This window comes from Meriones unguiculatus, chromosome 11 (genome assembly GCF_030254825.1).
Source record: "Meriones unguiculatus strain TT.TT164.6M chromosome 11, Bangor_MerUng_6.1, whole genome shotgun sequence".
NCBI lineage: Eukaryota > Metazoa > Chordata > Mammalia > Rodentia > Muridae > Meriones > Meriones unguiculatus.
This window is the reverse complement of record NC_083359.1, coordinates 26,265,609-26,284,091: the sequence shown is the minus strand read 5'-3', so window position 1 is coordinate 26,284,091 and position 18,483 is coordinate 26,265,609. Positions and strand designations below refer to the sequence as shown.

Genomic DNA, 18,483 nt, shown 5'->3' with positions numbered 1-18,483 from the left:
GGATCTTAACTTCTGAGGGAATCCACTGCTCTTTATGCTGAATCCCTCTGAATGAGAAATCAGAAAGGATCATTTGGGTATTTCAGTGAAAAGCTGGAGAGATGACTCAGGGGTTAAGAACACTTGATGCAGTTGAAGGAGACTCAGGTTCAATGTCCAGATTAACACTGGGTAGCTTTCAACCACCTGTGACTCCAGTTCCAGGGCATCTGACGCCCCCTTCTGGCCTCTAAGAGCACTGCACACAAGTGTTGCTCATAAACTCAAGGAGGCACACACCCACATACACAAACATAGATACAAATAAACCTTAAAGTTCATCAGTGAACATAAAGCTTAACTACTCAGGGGTTGGAAACCACTGAGGAAGGCATTTAGCATGCTCTGTTCATTGTCAGAGTGTGCAATGGGATGCTTGCTAAGTGTGGCAGCTTTGTAATTAAAAAAAACTGATTAAAGGGGGAGGGTAGAACCTTTGAATGTGGCCTCAATACAGGAGTGACTTAGTCCTCTCCATCCTTTTTTTTTTTTTTTTTTTTTTTGCTTTGAGCTGGAAATCTAGTAATTGAATTATGAAATTATATATTGATTTTTTTTTTTTTAATTCAGACAGTGTTGAAAAGCTTGAAAGCAAAATTTTGGCCCATTTCATCCCCATGCCCAGATAACCACTGTGAACATTTTGGTGTGTATCTTACAAAATATATATATATATATATATATTATTATTATTATTTTAGCGAGTGATAATTATTAAAAAAACAAACGGAAAACTCATAACAAAAGCAGGTCTTTTGAAGGTACATTTCCCTGAATTCTGATGACCGTGACCATCTGTCCCTGGCCTCCATCTGCTACATGCACCTGGGACAGAGAGCACCAAAGCACTCCTGCCTGGCTCAGGTGATAAGGGACCAACATCTGGAGAGCAGGGATGGTCAGGAAGCCCCTTGCAGCCGTCTGTCCCCGTTGTTCCCTCCCCCCTGAGAGCTTGCTGCTGGCTGTACTGTCAATGAGAGGAAGGTCACCCTGCCTGGCCACGTTCCTGCAGCCCACCCTGCCAAGCTGGTTGTTGCTGCCTGCCAAGTGCCTGCCTGATCTTGAGAGGGCTTTGCAAGCCTCCCAGGGCAGGCTGCTCCTTTGTCCCTGAAATCCAGGCCAGTCGCCAGCGAGGCCTGTTTCCTGTAGTCAAGCTGCTGCAGCCCTAGAAGGCTTAGGTCAAGAGTGCTTGGGGAATGAAGAATGCAGATCCTTAGGGCAAAGCCTTGTAATGAGTGCCTCTCCCCTGCTAATTGGGTTAGCGACACAATCAGCTGGACTTTCAAACTTAAACAGGGTAAGCATGCTGCAAGTCCTGAACTGCTGTTCCTATCACAAAGTAGTACACTTCTCTGGGGGGGGGGGGGGGGTTAGGGGACAGGAAGAAGCCCAGGCTCAGCGTGACTAATTCCATTTGGTTTGGGGGCCCCACAGAGCAGGCTAATAGACAGCTGTCCTTTTCACCAGAGGCCTCCTTGGCCCCAGCTGTCCATACACCCCAAGGTAGTAAAATTTGTACCATCTTACACAAAGCAAGTTCTTTTGAGAGCCCGTCTAGCCTTCCACTAGGCTTCGGGCCTCAGATAAACCCCACTTATCTGGAGTTTGATTACGCAGCTCCAGGGAAGGGCCGTTCTCTGTTCTCACTTGGATCACTAGTGTGTGCCAAATCTGTTACATTTACAGCAGCATGACCGGCATTTCTCAGACAAGGTCGCTGAAAGTCAGAATTCCATACCCAAAGTTAGTAAATAGCCAGAGCTGACTTCACGGCTTTCCACACAGCGGGGAGTGTTTGGTACAGGGAAGGACGGCCATTCTTTTTCACTCCACATCCATTTCTCAACACCTGCTCATGTGTCAGCCATTAAATTGGGGCAAACTGAACCTGGCCGTGGCTCTCTGGAGTCTATTGCTCAGTGGGAAGACACTTAAGTAAGCAGAGTTTTGGCCACGAAGAACAAACACCGGGGATGTAGGTCAGTGAGTAACTGCTTGCCTAGCACACAGGATTCCTAGCATCACATAAACCAATTGTGGCTGCGCACACTTGTGTGATCTGTCAGCACTTGGAAGGTAGAAGCAGGCAGATCCAAAGTTCAAGGTCACCTCTGGCCACATAGCGAGTCTGAGGCCAAAAAAAAAAAAAAAGCCACCTCTCAACAAAAAGGGGAAGGGGGCTCAAAGGAATAAGCAGCATGGGAGGAAAGAATGGAGATTCCCCACTTGGAACAAGGGAAGTCAAGAGTGCATCTCAGGAAACGGCATTTAAGTATTCGAGGGTCAAGGTGAAGTAGGAAAAAAAATCTCAGAGAACCAGCTGTGGCTGTCAGGATCTTGGCAGCTGGTACCTAGTCTTTTCTGTAGAAGTGTTGCTCTTCCCTGCCCCTTGGCATGCACTGCCTTGTGTTACCTTTTTATGTGCCTTTCTTTATGCTTCCTCCTCCAGAAGCTGCTCAAAGTAAAAGAGCCTTCCTGTGGAAGGACAGACAGGGTGCTCGGTGGAGCTGTCTCCTCTCGCTTGGCAAGAGGGAGGGATCTAGAAGGCGCTGAGCTTGCTCCAAGGGACGGAAGCTGAGACCTAGCATTATCTGACTTGTGTTTTGTGGCTGAGCTACCCTGATGAGGGTAGCATGGCGTGGGCAAAGGTCATTTGGCAAAGGCTAATACAGCAGCTGCAGCCTGCCAGACACCAACGGCCTGAATTTAGAGCCTCGCGCTTACAGGAAATACCCAGGCAGCCTGCGGGGTTGTGAGGGCTGCTGGAGGGTGGGAGCGATACTGAGGAAGCTACAATCCCAAGGCTGCTGCTTGCCTGGCTTGAGCCCAGGACTTGGCTGGTGCAGAGATCTTATGAAAGGCAGATAAAAACCCTACTCTAAACATTTCTCTGCCGCCTCGTTTTCCTAAGGGCAGGCAGACTTTCTTAGATCACACAGAGCTGGGACCCTACCCACTTTGCTTTCTAACTGACATAAGTTAGGTACTGTTTATTTAGGGAACATCTCAGTGCTCTCGACCTTCAAGCTGTTTTCTTTGTAGAAACACCCGAGTCAGGAGAGCAGAGTAGAGAAGTGAATGGGCAGGCTGAAGCCGAGAGAAGATGAGGCAGAGGCCAGGTTGTATACTACACCTATACAGGCTGCAGGCACAGAACTAAGGAATGCTGGAGGCTGGGCCTTGGCACAGGCTGCTGGGCCATCGATAATGTGTCTCACTGGACCTGCAGCATCACCACCATCTGATGGCTGAAACCACCTCTGAGACTGGGTTACTCACACTCAAACAGTCACCGTTGGTCCTCTGGGCCAGAGCTGTACCATTCTGGGCTAGCTGAGTTCTCACGAGTGGCAGAAAGGAACAGTACTTTTGTATCTCTATCTCTCTATCTCTTCTCTTCTCTCTCTAACACACACACCTCAGTGACTATTCTGTCAAATAGGGAAACAGAGAGAATCAAAACCGAGGAGGGAAATTAGCAGTCAAGGAATTATGAGCACTTATTAGGGACATCAAGGAAATTGGCGCTCCCATTCTATTTCAACAAACTCCTCAAAAGTGGTGTTGAGAATCGAACCCAGTGCCAAGTACATGCTAGGCAAGAGTCCTGCTATTGTACCCAGCATGATGCCCCTCTAACCCTTTGCTCAACCAGCTGCAGATCAGAACTAGAAAGAAGTGTCTGTTCGTTCATTCACCAGAAATATGAACTCATTCGTTTTACTCAGTATCACAGGCCTTTCTTTCTACACATGAGCTATGATTTTAGGCACTGGGGGTATAACTTCAGTAAGGCAGACTCAGACCTAAATGTAGGATTTGAAACTGTAAAACTCTTAAAGGAAAACAGGAGTAAATACTTTATGACTTTAGACAAATCCATGGTATCTAGAATATGATTTCAAAATCAGAAGCAGCATAAAGAACTATAAGCGGGATTTAAAAACTGAACTTTCCTGCTGGAGAGAGGGCTAAGCAGTTAAGAGGGCTTGCTGCCCTTCCTGAGTGAGAACCTGAGTTCAATTCCAAGCACGAAGCCCACAGCCACCTGTGTAAATCCAGCCCTAGGGGATTTGATGCCTTCTGACCACTTTAGACACCTGCACACGTACACATATATACATGAATACAAAATAAAAACGGATCTTAAAAATAAAGCACATAAAAATGGGCAAAGTGTTAAAAAAGCATTTCTCTAAAGAAGACTTAAAATGGCCAGTAAGCAAATGAAAAAATGCAGATCATTGCTGATCGTTAGGGAAACAAAATCAAACCACAGGGAAATAATACCCCATTCCCTGGGATGAAAAAATAATTAAAAATTGAAGGAAAAAAAAACCCCAAAAGATGAAAGTTTTAAACAGGTGTTAGTGAGGATGTGGGCAAACTGGATCCCTTGTGTATTAGGTATTGGGGATCTTAGCTAGGAAAACTACTGTGGCAAGCAGCGTGGCAAAGCTCCTATCACACTCTGTTACCCCACGAGTCAGAAATTCCAGTCATGATACAGACCTAAGAGAAACAAAACCACGGCTGTGTCACAGTGAAAGTTGTGGATGTATGACAGCCCTTCTTCCCTGAGGAGAGGGAGTACCAGCCCAGCCGAAGCTTGGGTTCAGGTCTCCTGACCCTTGCTTCTGGCTTGTCCTCAGAGGTTGAGAAGTCAGGATCAGAGCTAGCTAGTTCTGCAGCCTGAGAGCTTTGCTTGTAGAAGATGCACAGAGCCTGGATAAATTCCTTACACACATGAAGAAACCTAGTTGGAAAAGGTCCCTTAATCCCACGGCTTTACTGAATTCGCAAGGAGACTGGAGGCCAGAAGACTTTCAAAATAATGGGTTTCATCCTGTCGTTTTCATATGTGTGTGTCACTGTACATTGCTGTGTGTGTGTGTGTGTGTGTGTGTGTGTGTGTGTGTGTGTGTGTGTGTGACTCGTTTAGTTTAACCAGAGCCATCTGTGTGAGCACTAGATTGGAACTGTCCGTTAGAGCCTGGTGGGGTCACCAGTGGGCCCACAACTGACTTTCAATGCCATCGTGAGCAACTGTTCTCTGAGCCAAGCACCCACTATCTTGGGGGACATTCAGCTATGCTCTCTTATGAAAGGATTATCCTAGCCAGGCTTGTTGCCGGTTTATACCTATTTGAGATCACAATTCCCTCACATAAGTAGCCATTCTCTACCACCTGTCTCGAACAACGCTGCCAAGTGCCCCTGGCTTCTGGGAAGGGCTAGAGTCTGTAGGCCTAGTGAGCCTCTGGCAGGGAGGCTCCACCTGCCAGCCTATAGGAAGCCGTCATCCCTTCTGGATCAGGGATTTCCAGAGGGGGCTTTTTCGAGGGAGAACTAACTCTTCATCTATACTCTGTAAGGAAGCCAAACAAACTCATTGGTGAACTCTGCCTGAGTAACGCTTATTAGGTGAGACCTCAGGAGAAAGGATAGACCAACTTCTCCCCCTAGAAAGGAATTTTAACAACAGTAGCAGATTCAGAGGTGAGGGATGAGGCTCTTTGAGCCCTTCCTCCATCGGCGCCTGACTGCTGACAGGCCCATTCCTGTGCAGACCCAGTGCAGGCCCTGGCAGCTGCTGTGAGTTCATAATTGAGTAGTTCTATTACTTAGTAAATAGCTTGTTTGTTTGTTTGTTTGTTTGTTGAGACAGGTCTCATATAACCCAAGATGGCTTCAAATTCACTGTGTAGTCCAGGATGACCTTGAACTCCTGATCCTACCGTTTCCACCTCCCAGGGGCAAGAATTACAAGTGTGAGGCACTATGCTTGGCATTTTTGTTTGTTTATTGAGGTAGTCTCTTACAGTGTAGTTTAAGCTGCTTTCAAACTCCCTCCTTAGCCCGGCAGCTTCTGGGATTACGAGTGTGAGCCACCATGAGTAGATCAACATTTTATTTTGGAAGCCATGGAGGCATTTTATTCTCAGCTTAAATTAAGAAAATGCTCTGCCAACATTGTAAGCTTTTTATCTACATTGTTTGGTGGGTCTGTGTGGCCACTACAGGAGTTCAAACTCCTTTAGTGCAGGTTCCAAACCCCAGCACCTTGGTGTGAATACGGCAGCCAATAACTAACTGTAGAGGAATGGAGGAAGGAAAATGTCTTCATGGTACAGCTCTGGGCCTGGTAGACGCAGGGGGAAATCAGACAGGAAGCAAAGAAAAGTTGTTTTAGAAAAGTTGCTAGTTTTGGGTTTAGCTTGTCTGGAACTCACTGTGTAGCTTGGTCTGATCTGGAATGTTAGCTCTTCCTGAGTGCCAGGATTATTAAACTGTGTCCGGACAACTAGGAAGCTATGAAAGAAGTGTAAGAATTTGCCTCAGAAGATGCAGCAAGGGAAGGTTGTTCAGTAGCACCCTGCAAAGCACAGATAACACTTAGCAGTTAAAGGAGCTGGGAATGCTGTTGATCCCAGCACTAGGAAGCCAGAGGCAGTCCAATCTCTGTGAGTTCCAGGACAGACAGGGGTACAGAGGAAAACCTTGTCTTGGAAAAAAAAAAGGGGGGGCAATATCTTAGGTATATGAAAAAAAATTGTAAAAAATCTTTGTTGGAGCAGGGTGTGTGTGGTGGTGCACACCTGTAATTACAGAACTTGGGAGGCTGAGACAGGAGAATGGCTAGTTCCAGACCAGCCTGGGCTACATACATAGTACTTTCCTTTAAGGCAGGGGAGGAGGAGAAAATGAAAGAGGTGAGGGACTAGAGAGATGGCTCTGCAGTGAAGAGCAATTTCTGCTCTTGCAGAGGACCCAGGTCCAGTTCCCAGCAGATCACAGGCATCTGCTTCAGGGGATCTGACGCCCTCTTCAGGCCTCCTAGAGTATCAGGAATGTACTCAGATATGCGCACACACACACACACACACACACACACACACACAGCACATACATATGTGTAAGCAAATACTCATACACATAAAATAAAAATAAATCTCAAAAAAGAAAAAATAATAAGATTTGATGGCTTACCTCTGAAATCCCAGCAGCTGGAACGGGGGGGGGGGGAGCAGGCTTTATTTCAGGGCCAGCCACGGCTCCTCCATGGCAGGTAACAGGTCGACTGCACTATAGAGTAGGAAGCCTGTCTCAAAAACAAAAAAACACATTCTTGTTTTAATATTTCTTTCTTTCTCTCTCTCTCTCTTTTTTTTTTTTTTTTGGTGTGTGTGTGTGTGTTCATCAGATAAATTCAGAAAACATGGCAGTGTAGAAGTGGAAGGTATCTTCTTGGAGAGAGAAGAATCATGGTGTTGAGAACCTGTGGTGGGAAACTGTGTGGAGACAGAGACAGAGGCAGAATGTCAACTATTAGCAATCATGGTGGACAGCACTTGCTGGTTCCTTGAGCTCTTCTTTCAGATCTGTTTGCTTTTACCGAGGAATGCCCTTGCTATGTTGCCTTGTCTGTCTAAAACATACTGCATAGAACACACTGGCCTTTCAAGTCATCCTCCTGCCTCTGCCTCCTGGGTTACGGGGATTACAGTCATGTCCAGCAACACTTTTTTTAGTTTAGTTTAGTTTTGTTTTGTTTTCCTCAAAGTGGGGGAAATGATCGCTCAATCCTATGCATGGAGGGAGTTAGCAGGGATGTCCCTGTGTGTTAGACATTTGGCACACACTCTCTCTAAACCTCAGCTACTGACAAGAAACCAAGGGAGAAAATGACTCAGCTGTGCAGTGAACCCAGAGTTTAGATGCGGGCCCTGCCTCCAGGCCACCGTTCTTTCATTGCCTTGAGTATCCCCTCAGGGCCTTTCTTGGGAAAATGCCTGGCTTTCTCTATCATCGTGATGATACCAACGGGCCTGTTGCTGAGGGAGGGCTGATGGGAACTGGTGCAGAGTTTCTAGAACAGATGCGTCACCGTCTGAGATTTGGAACAAAGGAATGGGTTTGTAGAGGGAACCGCTGCCAACTCTGCCAGCCCACAGGCCGGCCCAGGGTCTCAGCGTCCTTGACCTTCCTCTGTTCCCCTTCCTTCAGGAACTGAAGCTGCCCACCTTCCGCGCCCACTCCCCGCTCCTGAAGAACCGCCGGTTCTTTGTAGACATTTTGACCCTGCTGAGCAGACACTGCCACCTGTGCCCCTCAGCCCGGCACCTGGCCATCTACCTGCTGGACCATTTCATGGACCAGTACAACATCACCACCTCCAAGCAGCTGTATACTGTGGCTGTCTCCTGCCTCCTGCTGGCAAGTAAGTAGAAACATCTGCAGCCAGCCGAGTTGCTGCTACGCCATTCTGATTTCTGTGAGCTTTCCATGGCCTCTGTTCATCCTTTGCTGGGTGTGAATTGTCTTAATAAGTGCCGTTAGTTTGTGTACCTATAACATACCAGATAAGATAATAAGGATATTCACAGCGTGATCTTAATAAATCTACACAGTAATTCAGTCTTGGTACCCCATGTTATGAAGGCTCAGAGATGCTTAGAAAGTTGCTTTGGGTTGCCCAACTAGTACATGACAGACAGTATTTGAAACCGTAGCTGCTTGATGCCAGGCCTGTGCCCTTGACCTTGTGCCTCCTGCTTCTTTCTGTGAAGGCTCTGACTAGGCCCTACCACTCAGTGTTTTTAGAGCTGTTTAGAGGTGAAAGAGCTTGATTTGGTCCTAAGTTGGGTCTATGATGTAGTCCTCAGGCCTGAGCACATTCCGTATGGGGTCTACAACTTCCAAAGAGGTCTCACTATAAATAGCCAATCTCTCTGGCCATCCATCCTTCTGGGTGAAGCTTACTCTATCACTGTACTGAAGCTTGAATGAGCTCCTGACCACACAGGTCTGCTATGTCACCTTGCCCCTGAAAACTGCTCCGTGATGGATCAAGAGCCTCAAGATAATGGTCAGCCTTCAAGCTCTTTCTCCTCTGGATTCATGCCTTTCTGCTCATTTCTCCCTGGATGGCAGCCACACTGGTGATGCTCTGTCCCACTATAGCCCTTTGCATCCGGTGCTCCCTCTGCCTTCATTGCCTCTTGCTGCATTTGTAGACGTGGGCTACCCACCCCTGTCGGAAACCACCCCCATCTTTCTGCACAGCCGAGGTCACAGATGTAGAGACACACAGGATCATGTCCTTAGAACTAACACTCACTAGGGATGACGCCGTGGGGAAAGCGCTTGCTGGGAGTTCGAATCTCCAGCACCCACATAAGTGCCAGGCAAAGGTGGCAACCCACCTGTAATCCTGGCACTCTGGAGGCTGAGACAGGGAATCTGCAGGGCAAACATACTAGACCAGCTCTGGGTTCAAGTGAGAGAGCCTGCCTCGCTCTATAAGGTAGAGGACAATCTAGGAAGACATCGAATGTCAACCAGTAGCCCTCATACACATGCACACACAACATGCCCCTATGCACATGCAAACACACATGTGCACTACACACAGAGATTTGTGGAGAGCAAAAAGAGCTTGGCGCACCATAAATCCTCATAAGAGCATTTGTGGAAACAGCAAAATGAGTGAAGCTTGGGGATTCCCTCAGAACTGGGCTTCCACCTCTCTGTGCTGCCCTTGGCTCAGGGGAGTGAAGGGTTCCTGAAGTCTTGGGCTCAAACTAGACAGCCGCCATTAAGGACATTACCCTGGCATCCAGTATTAATAATTTACACTTAACTTGCAGTAGGGTTTTACATTCTCCTTTAGGGTGGGTTACTACCCTATGCTGTTGAATATTTCCTAGCTAATGTTATAGGAGGGTAGCACCCGCCTTCTGCTGTGCCTTTGTCGGATCCTGGCACATTGCTCTAAGCCCCATGGTTTACTGTCACTCAGTGGTGGTCCTTATACACACACTCACACATACACACACATGCTCATAAGTATCTATGTATGTATGTACGTATGCATACGACATAGCAGTTTTAGATCTTACTTGGTTGGTTGGTTTGTTGGGTGGGGGGTGGTTTGTTGTTTGATTGGTTGGTTTTTGAGACAGGCTCTTGCTTTGTAACACTGGTGAGTCTGGAAGTCACTGTATAGATTCGTCTGCTCCTGGGCTTTGTGGTCCTCCACAGTGTTGGAATTACAGGCAAACGCCAAAGTGCCTGACAGGAGAGCAGCTTTCAAGTTTCCCAAACCTAGTGTTATTTTCACCTAGGACATCCACCCTATTGTAAGTTGTCTCAAATCCAGGCCAGCTAAAATTTGCCAGTTATCAGTGGGAGCTAATTTTGCCCAGAGCCCAGGCTTTTGTAGCATCTTATCATCTCAGGAAGAGATGCAGAGGTCTGTGAGATTTCTCAATCGGAGAAGGGCAGAGCAGGCATCGTGTTTCAGGCACACCATGGCCTTTGGCCTGCTGCCTCTGTGATCTGTGGGCTGCGTCGGGGCCTGTTGGGGGCAGGGGACTTATATTTCCTTGGGGCCATGGAGTTCTCCCCGAGCGTCTGTCTGGGGAGCGGGGTTGCAAGGTTCACACTGGAGACTCCATTGTGCTGCTGTCGCCATGGCGGAGGAAGAGGGCCTTCCAGATGGAGAGGCAGACGCCCCCACCCACATGTTGATGGGCTCAGCCAGCCCGGGGAGGCAGGAATGGAGTTTTTAGAACACCTGCCATATGCTCCAGGGCCCTAGGAAAGAAAGGTTCCAGTGACAGACTGAAATCCTATTCACCCCTCCTCCCCTCTTTCCTGGGCTCACTGTCAGTCACAGGGATAGGAGGTGGTGGCTCATCTTGCCTGGGGAAGCTTGAACTTCTGCTGATTTGGTCCCAACTCACTCTGAGATAAGAAAACCTACATCCCTGTCTGCACCTGTGAGTTTGAAGTTTTGCTTGCTTGCTTGCTTTTTTTTTTCTTTTTCTTTTTTAAGATTTATTTCATATGTGTGTGTGCTTGTGTGTACATGAGTGCAGGTGTCCTTGGAGCTGGAGTTACAGGTAATTGTGAGCTGCCTAATATGGATGATGGGAACCGAACTGAAGTCCTTTGCAAGAGTAAACATGCTCCTAACTGCTGAGCCATCTTTATGGACCCAAGTTCTCAGTGTCTTATATGTATCCATATGTGTTTGTGTGTATATGCCTATGGTCATGCATGTGCCTATGGAGGCCAGAGGTCAACTTCAGCTATTTTCTTCAGTTGCTCTCCAGGAGCTTGCCAGTTTGGCTAGGCTGCCTGGCCAGCAGGCCCCAGGGACAGTCCCCACATCCCCAGCACTGGGATTACAGGCACAAGAAACTATCTGCAATTTTGAACAAGGGTGCAGGGGATCCAGTCTTGCTACTCTTTACTGGGTGGGTCATCTCCCCAACTCCAAATTCTAAGGTTTCTAAAGCTCTTTGTAGATACAGGATTTTTGCATAGGTGGAACTTCTCTCCTGCCTGAGGTCCCTCTGCCCTCCTAAAATGAGCAAAGGCCTAAGCCTGCTCATTTTAGGACAAGGCAAAGCACAAATTCCTCCACAGTGTTGGAATTACAAGCAAACGCCAAAGTGCCTGACAGGAGAGCAGCTTTCAAGTTTCCCAAACCTAGTGTTATTTTCACCTAGGACATCCACCGTATTGTAAGTTGTCTCAAATCCAGGCCAGCTAAAATTTGCCAGTTATCAGTGGGAGCTAATTTTGCCCAGAGCCCAGGCTTTTGTAGCATCTTATCATCTCAGGAAGAGATGCAGAGGTCTGTGAGATTTCTCAATCGGAGAAGGAACCTTAGGTAAACATGCAGCCAGCATATGGCAGCCAGAGCAGCCCCTTAGTCTCCGTTACTGAGTTAATTGTGTCTCTTACCTCAACACAGTATAGACTCATGATATAAATATCACACAGGGCTGGGGTAGAGTTTGGCAGTGGAGAACTTGCCCAGCATATGCAAAGCCCTGGGATCCACCGCTCCCCACCCTCCCACCCCCCAAAAAAAAACAGTGAACATCATGGTGGCACACATCTTTAATCCCAACACTGGGAAGGTGGAGGCAGAGGCAGACAGAACTCTGTGAGTTCAAGGCCAGCCTGATCTACATGATGAGTTCTAAGCCAGCCAGCGCTGTACCGTGACACCCTGACTCAATAACAAAAACAAGACAGTAAACATGCTATAAAGCCATCCTCCTTTTTATCTTATCCTTCATTCAACAACTGTCTCTTTGGTGTTCTTCTTACTCAATTAAAAGGGTTATTTGACAATGTGGAAACTTCCAAGCTCCAGGTGAGTGGCTTCAGCACACCCTGAGAATCATCACAAGAGACCTCTGTTTCCTTCTGCCCCGGTCCTTTCCACAGACCCACCTCAGAGTCTGTCCAACTGGCATGGGTGCTCATGCTCTCATGCCTGTGATTTTTTTAGGTCCAGAGAGGCTGTGTAGCTTGCCCCAAAGTCACACAGCTTGGTTTTAGTTTTGGTTTTGGTTTGTTGTATACTTCAACTATAACATATAACATTTATTTCACCAGTTTAACCATTTTAAAGTGTACGGTTCAGTGGCATTTAGCGTGTCCATTCCATCTCGTGTGTAGCTGTCACTCTGTCTAGATCTAGAACAAATTTTTTTTTAATCCCTTTAAAAGTATTCCTTGTGAGGATGGCAGTTCAGGCCTGTAATCCTAAGTATTCTGGAGGCTTAGGCAGATTCAAGCCTGTCTTGGGCTACAAGTGAGTTCAAGGCCAGGCTGGGCTGCAAGTGAGTAACGTCGTGAAGGAAAAGGAGGCTGAGAATGTAGCACAGTGACAGAGAGCTTCACTGATAAACGAGCACATCCCGTTCCTTTCCTCCCCAACCTTGGCAACAACTACCCTGCCCTCTTGCCATACGGCTTGTGTGTTCTGGCTTCTAATGCAGGAAGGGGTCATACTGTGCACGGGCAGTGTTTTTGACGCATCCATGCTATAGCTCTTCCGCTGACTCACGCCCATTGTGGACGCCACAGTCAGTTTATCCCGTCCCCTGCCCACAGGTCTTTGGGTGGTGTTCCGCTGCCGTTGTGAACATTTGGACACAGGTCTCAGTTGAACCCCTTTTTCAGATCAAGTGTTAGGTCTGTGCTGAACCCTCCAGAGACCCTGAAATCACCTTGGGCTGACGCTCAAAAGTAACTAGACTGTTGAGTCCTTAACCCTGGACAGGAACCCGAAAAAGTGTGACTCGGGAGACAAAGCCAGAGTGGCCTTTGTGTCACGACCCCATGGCCTTAGATGTAAGACCTAATGGTGCAGAAAACATGAAAAATGTTGTTATTATTTTAAAAAATAATTAAAAAAAAAAACTTACAGGGCTGCTGAGATGTTCAGTGGGTAAAAGTTCTTGAGGCTTGAGCCAGTGACCTGAGTTCATGAACCTCAGACAGTAAATTTGTCTTCTGACCTTTACATGGACACCATGGCATGCAGATTTACATATAAACACCGTGAACACACCTATGTATGCATAGACAATAACATTTTTAATTATACATGCCACAGAAGTACCAACCACAAAATGTTAATTCTCCCCTGTACTTACAATCCATATCCACAAGTTGGTTTGTATTCTTCCTCACCTAGGTGAACCTCCTGTGTCTTCATAATAGGAGGGAAGGGAGGAAAATATTCTCACTTCCTGGCAGAAAGAGAAGTCATAGATTATCCTGTCCTCGTAAACCCCCCGGAAGCACAGCATCGGGCTCTCTCTCACCGTCCCTCTCAGCTCTTCCTCTTTCGTCTCAATCCCACCGGCTTTGTCTACACAGACTTCTGTTGCCTTTTGTGGTCACTCCCAGATCCCACACCCTCGCAGGGACAACAGTGTTCACTGCTGGCTGAGTGGTTTCCTGTGGGCTGAAAGCCCATCCGGCCCCTGGCTGACCTCCTCAGGTCTCGAAAGCCGTCGAAGGTGTGGGCAGTGGAATGATGGTTCTTCTGCCCCTTAGGGTCAAGTTCTGACAGTGTGCTCAAGCCCGTGCTCATTCGCGCATGCGTGTGCATGCATGTGCGTGTTCGTGCGTGCGTGTGCGAGCCTTGCACACATCTCCATTCCATACTGTGCCTGTGGATGTGTCAGACGGCAATTTGTAGAAGGATCAGTTTTCTCCTTTCACCCTAAGCCCCGGGGATCAAACTCAGGTCATCATGCTTGGCGTTGGCAGCAAGTGCCTTTACTGTCTGACCTTAACTTTTAATAGGTGAGACTGAGTTCCTCATGGGCCGTCATGTCAGCCCTCATCCCCTCCCCTGGAGAGAGAAGAGTGGGAGGTGATCATGTGATCTCTCTGTCAGGAAAGGACCCCTGTCTGGATGGAGTCCTTTCTTGGGCAGGGTTCTTCAGCCCAGACTGAGCCTGTCCCTTGTGGCTTACCTGCATGGGGCCCCATCTCCTCCGCACAGGCCTTTGAAATTAGAAATGCTTTATCAGTTGGAAATAAGATCAAAAGAAATACAGTGAAACCATCTTCGCCCCACCGGACAGAGGAAACCTCTGGAAGGCTTCCGTGTCTTCCCACAAATTAGCATATTTTTGCGGAAACGTCCTATGTCTGTATAGGCATACAGTCAGCTGATCCACGTTATTCGATGTTTCCACACCCAAGGCTTACGAGTTTGTTTAACACATGCCCCTCTGGTGCTGGAGGATTGTGCGCAAGGCTCTGGGTATGCTAAGCAAACACACTACTGCTGAGCTACATTCCCAGTCCTTCATTTTAAAAAAAAAAAAAAATGCGAAAAATATCAAAGCTGATGTTTACACCCACGCAGGTGGACAGAGCAGTTGGCACTGCTAATTGTCCTTCACGTGTGTTCCCAGCTGAGATGGAAGGGGGCATCTGCCTTTGTCTCATCTCTCCACCACACACAAGTGTTCTGTGTTCTGGTACACTCTGGCTAGTGAGTTCTATGGATGGCTCTGCTCTTTCAGGTGCGCCTACACACACACACACACACACCTAGTCTCTGCAAGGCTATTGTCCTGTTTCCTATGCTCGGGAAAGCTGTGCTGTGTCTCTTGGAGGAGGTACACATCTTCCCTCGTCAGGCATTCATTGTGCTTTTTGCCCTGAGTTCAGTGTGAACGAATCATCGACACAGCATCTTGAACAAAAATAATTATAAGTTATGTAAGCTATGTATTGACTGATTGATGAAATGTGGTTGGCAGAAGTTCATGGGGTCTCACCCTGTCCTTTTCCCCCTGAGGGCTGTGGTTCAGTGTTCAAGGTGAGTTTGTAGAATGTGACCATCATGAAGAGTGTAACTCATCAAGATAAATACACCTGGGGTGGGGGGAGGCTGCAAGGTGGCTCAGCAGGTAAAAGCACCTTGTAAAAGCCCCGGGACCTGAGATTGGTTCCCAGGACCCATATAAGGGTGGCAGGGAAGCGCTGTTTCCACAGAGCTGTCTTATGACCTCCATATGCACACGTGGCACAGGTGCCGTACACAATAATAACTAAACAAATAGAAAGACATACAATGAATGAATAAATAAATATATAAGCGAGCCTGAATGAGTCCTTATACGTGGCGCTTTCTTCTGCCTGTCTGCAGCCCTCCATTTTGTTAGCAGTGTTTATTTAATGATATCTCTACGGGCGGAAGCTTAGGTTGGCACCCACATTTTCCCCTGCTGTTTACAGCCAGATAGCTTGTTCCCCGTATCATCGAATGCTTACAGGAGTCTGTCTGTAAGAGGAAGTCTTGTCCCAAAAGTAGAATGTTTTGGTCATAGGGCAAGTGAGAGGCTAAAGATATTGCTTGATGGTAGAGTATTTGCCTACTGTGTATGAGGTTTCAGGTTCAATCCCCAACACACACACACACACACACACACACACTCACACACACGCACACAGAGTATATGTGCATGTTCAGGATTTTGTCAGGGTAGCCTAGTGTCTCAAGTTAAGAGCACTTGCTGCTCTCGCAGAGGAAAAGCTGGGTTTGGCTCCCAGCACAGACATAACAGGTCACAATTTCTATAACTCTAGTTCCAGGGGATCTGATGCCTTATTCTGGCTCCCTCAGGCACTGCACACACATGATATGCTTACATATATGTAGATAAACACTCATACCCATAAAATAAAAATAAAAAAATCCTTTAAAAATATGTTGGCAAGAGTGTGAACTGAACTAAGAGCTAGGTCTAGGTGATCCTTTTGTTTCTTTGTTTGCTTGCTTGTTTTGAGGAATTTTTTTTTTTCCTGTTAAATAGGCTAGCTTGAAACTTGCTATATAACCCAGACCGGCTTCAATTTCCCCATCCCCCTGCTTCATCCTCCTAAGTGCTAGGGTTATAAGCATGCACCACCCCCATCAATAAATTCCCCACCTAAGCAATAAATTGTCAAACCTGAGTGGTATGTCTGCCTGCCTCCGACTCTCACTAGGGTGCCCTGGTGGCTGGCCCTCCCTCTGTGGGTGCATTTCCATTTTGCACACGTCCCTTGCCCTGTCTGGGATGCTCAGAGAAGGACTAGAAAGATACTGGTTGCTTTTAGGAGACGTCTCCTTAGAGCAGAAATCAATAGTCTTGTCTCTTCAGACAGAAACCAGTAAAGGCGGATGCCTGGCAGGCTCCTGCATAAGGGTCTCAGGAGATTATAGGAAAAGCCTGGCTTTCCCTCAGGAAATCACCTTCACACAACCCCAGTGTCCCCCTCACCCGTGCACCCCACCCCGGCTTTGATCACTCTGTAACTGTTGCCTCTGCCCGAGCTGCTGCTCTGGCAACTGAGCCGGGAAAGGGCCACCCTTTGGAGATCTTGCTGAAGATTTCAGAAACTTGAAAGCAGTCTTAATCCCTTGTGGTGGGCTGGGAAGAACTAATCCTGGCAGGGAGTGGGGGGGCGCCGCTGGGTGTAACAGCTCCCCCCAGAGCTAAGAATGCTTGAAATGCCTCCCAGGAGCCCCTCGTAGCCGCAGTTCTCAACCTGTGGGCCCTGACCCCCTTGTGGGGAGGTTGCGTCTCCGATATCCTGTATAACAGATATTTATATTACAATTCATAGCAGTGGCAAAATTATAGTTATGTGAAGTAATTATGAAAATAAAGTTATGGTTGCGGGTCACCGTAGTATGAGGAACTGTATTAAAGGGTCACAGCATTAGGAAGGCACAGAACCACTGCACTATAGGTACCAGAGGCAAAGGAGTGATTTCTCTAGGGGATTTTTTTTTTCAAGTGTTTCTGGCAAGGTGTGAGAATTCTTAAACCCAAGTCTGCAAGGAAACAGGCCCTGGAAATACAAGGGAACACCTTGCTATTTGCACATAGCTCATAGAAAAGCAGGAAGAACACTGCATTTCCTTTGTCCTGCCATAGGGAACATTTATTTTGAAAGGTTCAGCACTTTAGGGATTGGGTCACAAGGAGGCCTTATATTTTGTGCTTCGCCCCTACCCCTCCACACACACCCAGTGCCACCCAGAAGCTGCCAGAGCACCCGTGGCTCCTTTTCTCTGCGGCAGTGTTTGGGTGTTGGCCATGCCACCCGGAAGGAAGGGGTGATCTCCCTGCTGAGGGCTGTACAGGGCAGATCCCAGCAGCAGCTCAAACATGACAGCGCAGCAAGCAGGGGGCACGGTGATTTTCCATTTTCTCTTCCCATCCCTGCCGCTGGCACTCTTGGAGCCATTTCAGGGGAGGGATTTTGTGTGTGAGCTGCCTGTCAGGCAGCTGACTGGGCCAGAAGCTCTAAAACTGTATGTACAAAATGCCTTATCAGGTTAGAGCCCAGACTTGTCTGTCCGGGAACCGAGGTTCTGAATATTTGTAGCCCCTGCTCCCCCGGACAAGTTTTAGATTTCAAGTGCTTGAGCTGATTGAATATGTGGTGTTCAGTAGCTGCCTCCACACACAGGTGTTAGGACCCCAGCCCACCCCCAGCACTATAAGGGGTGCTGCGTCCTCTATAGAGCGGTGATAATGAACGGCAGCGATGTCCACAGTGCCCCTACGTGAAGACCCTGCTCTCCGCTTGACAGGGTGTGGACCTGTGCCAGGCAATGGGCTGAGAGTGGGCCATAAAACAAACTGAGTCCCCTCCTCAGATTCCTCATCATCTGGAAACTGTCTTAAGGACGGACGCAGGCCTGGGCGTGCGTTACCAACAGATCTTGGGATATGTGCTACGAGGAAGCCCACGAGCAGGGAGAATGTTGGAACCCTGGTGTCAGGAGTTCCCTCTGCTCCATGCTACCTGAGGGCTGGTAGGACCAAGGCTCGGCTGTGAACTCCCCCTGTGGTGAATATTTGCATCTTTTAAAAAATTCTTTTGTCAGTTTATGTGCATGGGATTTTTATTTATTTATTTATTTATTTATTTATTGCCTGCATATACTTCCCTTACACCGTGTATATCTGTGCTCGTGAGGCTACAGGAGGGCATCAGGGTGCTGGAGAGATGACCCAGTGGTTAGAAGCACCTGTTCTCCTAGAACAACCCAGGTTTGACTCCCAGCACCCACATGGTGGCTCACAATCATCTCTTAACTTTAGCTCCGGG

General features: G+C 47.7%; 1 protein-coding gene across 1 annotated transcript in view; it reads left to right on the top strand.

The window, feature by feature from the left end:
* Ccnjl (cyclin J like) overlaps window positions 1–18,483 on the top strand; it is a 54,698-nt gene that overhangs the window by 17,291 nt on the left and 18,924 nt on the right. The window contains exon 3 of the mRNA XM_021648690.2: window positions 8,047–8,260. Coding sequence (XP_021504365.1) covers window positions 8,047–8,260 — 214 coding nt within the window. The remainder of the gene's footprint in view (window positions 1–8,046; window positions 8,261–18,483) is intronic.